Genomic DNA, 2,816 nt, shown 5'->3' with positions numbered 1-2,816 from the left:
ATTTGGGAGATAGACACTCACGCATCGCCAGCCAAGCAGAGGCCCTCTGAATAGTTTATAATCCTCTACCAGGCCTGCACCCAGGTGCTGAGTGTTCCTGGGACTGACTGGCAAATCAACATGAAACCCTCTTCATTAGATGCTGGTTTCTTTTACTTCCTATCCACCACACACACACACCTTTCTGTTTCAAAAGGTCAGCATATACTAAGCAGGAAGATGTCCTGGTCCTACCCTTGTGTGTATGCTTTCTGGTCTTCTACCCTTTCCCAGCCTGAGGTTCCCAGAGCCCCTTTCACTAGGAAACAGCAGCCAAGACACCTTTGCCTTATAAACTTTATTAGTCTGGGAAAAGGGGGACAAGAAGCTCCTGTCCCTTCGTCCACTACTGTTTACCATTGCCGTTGATGGGACGGTTCAAATGGTCGGGGGAGGACAGAAAGGCCTTGATCTTGGGGCGGGCACTGAGGCGAGCCACATAGGCAGAGAGCAGGGGGAAGTTGTCCAGGCAGCCAGGGGCCAGGACTTGGTGGACCAGCAGCAGGTCCAGCAAGTTGTAATCCGCAAAGGAAATCTGCAGGGGCAGGAGGTGTGGGGATCAATAGCTGGAAAAGGCTGGGGGGCAGAGAGCTAAGAGACCCCCACCCCCACCCCATATCTCTGCTCCATTTTACAAATGACTGCTCCTTGGTTTTATCCATAAGGAAAAGGGAACGCAAGAGATGCTCACCTGGTTACCCACGATGAAAGCTTTGCCTCCCTGGTTCTGGGACAGCAGGGTCTCAAAAGGCTTCAGATGCCCAGGCAGGGCCTTCACATAGTCATCCTTACCATTCTCCTGCCAGGAAGACACCCAAAGATGTACCATCCTCCCACCCTCACAGGGCAGTGGGCACTGGAATCCAGCTGCCCTATAATGAATTCTAGATACCCCATCCCCAGGGCCATGACCTACCATTACCTACCTCCCGGGCTACCACTGTGCCTGTGGCCAACACCCAGGCTTTGACCAGGTCTCATTCACTTCAGCTGCTCATTCTTTCCTACGCCATCCTACCAGTCCATCCCTGCCATGATCTCCTTCTCTACTCTAGGCTGCCCTGGACAGCTCACAGTAGCTCAGGCTTCCCAACTACCACGATTGCAGGCGTGTGTTACCATCAGTGTTAAGTTCTCTGGCCATTGTTCCTGGAAAGCTCTCAGAGCTGGCACCTCTGAGGATCATCACATTTAAATCCAGCCATCAAGAGAGACTCTTCAATAGCCCCACACAGAGTCCAAGACCTCTAGGATCTGCCTTGCTTGCCCCTCAGCTCTGTCTCTTCATGTTCTGTTCCTATGTACACACCTACACACGTGTGGGCGCACACACTCTTCCTATCTGTAACTGCCGGCCCCACCCCGTCCCGAAGCTGTCTATTGGTCTCTTTACACTACCCCAGCCCGCCCCAGCCTGCCTCGGGCTCTGACACAGGAAAGGAAACTAGGGAGGCAGAAGTGCACAAAGTTCCTTTGCTAAGCTTCCCCCCCCCCCCGGGGAATCCAGGCTTACATAGTTAGTGTAGATGAGGGTACCATATTTGCATCGAAGGTCCTCCACCCCATCATTCACCATATCCACCAAGGCAGCCTCCTTCTGGTCTTTCCCATAAAGCCCTGCAAGTGGAGGGAGAGCGTGACTGACACCTAATTTCCTCGCCTCAACCTCAACCCCCTGCCCGCAGGTATGTGGCTGTTGGCAGGTCCCAGTCTTGGGGGAGGGGATATGGGCAGTCACGTGAGTCCTAAGCTCCTGAGAGGCAACAGGAAGTCATAGCAGGCAGACCGCAGCTGCAGCCTGAACAAGGACTATCTCTGTGCGCCCTGCTTTGCTCTGTCCACACTGGACCAAAAGGGGAGTGGCCAGGAGGGCAGATACCCTGAAACAAAGACTGATGCACCACCACCCCGCCCACCAGCTGGACTATCTGAGTTCAGGACTTACCTAAAGAGCGGCCCAGGTGCCTCAAGATGGCATTAGATTGGTAAAGGGTGAGGTCTCCATCTTCAAACTTGGGGAGCTGCCCATACAGCTGGAGGGGATAAACAAAGCTTGGTGAGGCTGCCGTCTCCCAGTTACAGCCCTCTTAAGGCCCTACCTCTGCCCCCCTCCACTAGGTGTGTCACTCACACAAGTGGACTTGAGCGAGCCTTGAAGCCAGACATCTATGGTAACCACCTCCTCCTTCCAGCTCTGGCCCTGGTCAGCCAGCAGCATGCGCGTGGCCTCACAGCGCCCTGTATAGAGTCAGGGTAAGGATTTGGGGACAGCATATAGGCCCAGCCTCAAAGCAACCTCAGGTCAGGGTACTGGCCATGGTGAGGGAGGCAGAGCCTCGCAACCAGAAAGGGGGTAGGGTCTGGAGGTTCCCCACAGAGGCTGCAGCCCCTACCCGAGACCTCCCCTTCATGCAGTCATTAGCTCCTACCTCGAACTGGGAAGTACACAATGGTGTACGGCGGCACTAGAGTAGACAGAAAAAGAATGTTAGGTAGAAGAAGGGGATGACTAGGGTTCAGAGTTGTGCACCCTCCTGCCCTATCTCCCGGGTCCCTTCTCTGTTTTGTCCCCCAGAACTCCCTCCCCAGCTCTTGGTGCAAGCTGCCCGGTGCAGAGAGCCCAGGCCCCAGAAGCTGCAAGCTGGTAGTCCGGGGAAGCTGGGCGGCGCGGACTTACTAGCTGCTGCGTAGACAGAGGTGTGGACTCAAAGCTGCGTGGACGGTGAAGTATCTCAGACGCAGACGGATAAAGGCCCTAGAGCCGCCAGCCTTATAAG

The 2,816-nt window shown here is 54.9% G+C and overlaps 1 protein-coding gene across 1 annotated transcript; it reads right to left on the bottom strand.

Moving 5' to 3' along the window:
- Positions 1–322: 322 nt before the first annotated feature.
- Positions 323–2,816, bottom strand: LOC116890793 (glutathione S-transferase P). Its single transcript, XM_032891268.1, has 7 exons — positions 2,717–2,816; positions 2,469–2,504; positions 2,171–2,277; positions 1,985–2,072; positions 1,553–1,656; positions 731–838; positions 323–574 (listed from the first exon to the last, which is right to left on the bottom strand). Coding segments are annotated over exons 1-7 (633 nt in total). The 5' UTR covers positions 2,718–2,816; the 3' UTR covers positions 323–385.

The sequence above is a fragment of the Rattus rattus genome, chromosome 2, assembly GCF_011064425.1.
Source record: "Rattus rattus isolate New Zealand chromosome 2, Rrattus_CSIRO_v1, whole genome shotgun sequence".
NCBI lineage: Eukaryota > Metazoa > Chordata > Mammalia > Rodentia > Muridae > Rattus > Rattus rattus.
This window is presented reverse-complemented; position numbering and strand designations above follow the sequence as displayed.

Coding starts and splice junctions, on each gene's coding strand:
- LOC116890793 (XM_032891268.1), bottom strand. Junction 839..1,552: donor CCCTCATCTACACTAACTAT/GTAAGCCTGGAT, acceptor TCTTCCTGGCAG/GAGAATGGTAAGGATGACTA. Junction 575..730: donor CTTTCATCGTGGGTAACCAG/GTGAGCATCTCT, acceptor CTGCCCCTGCAG/ATTTCCTTTGCGGATTACAA.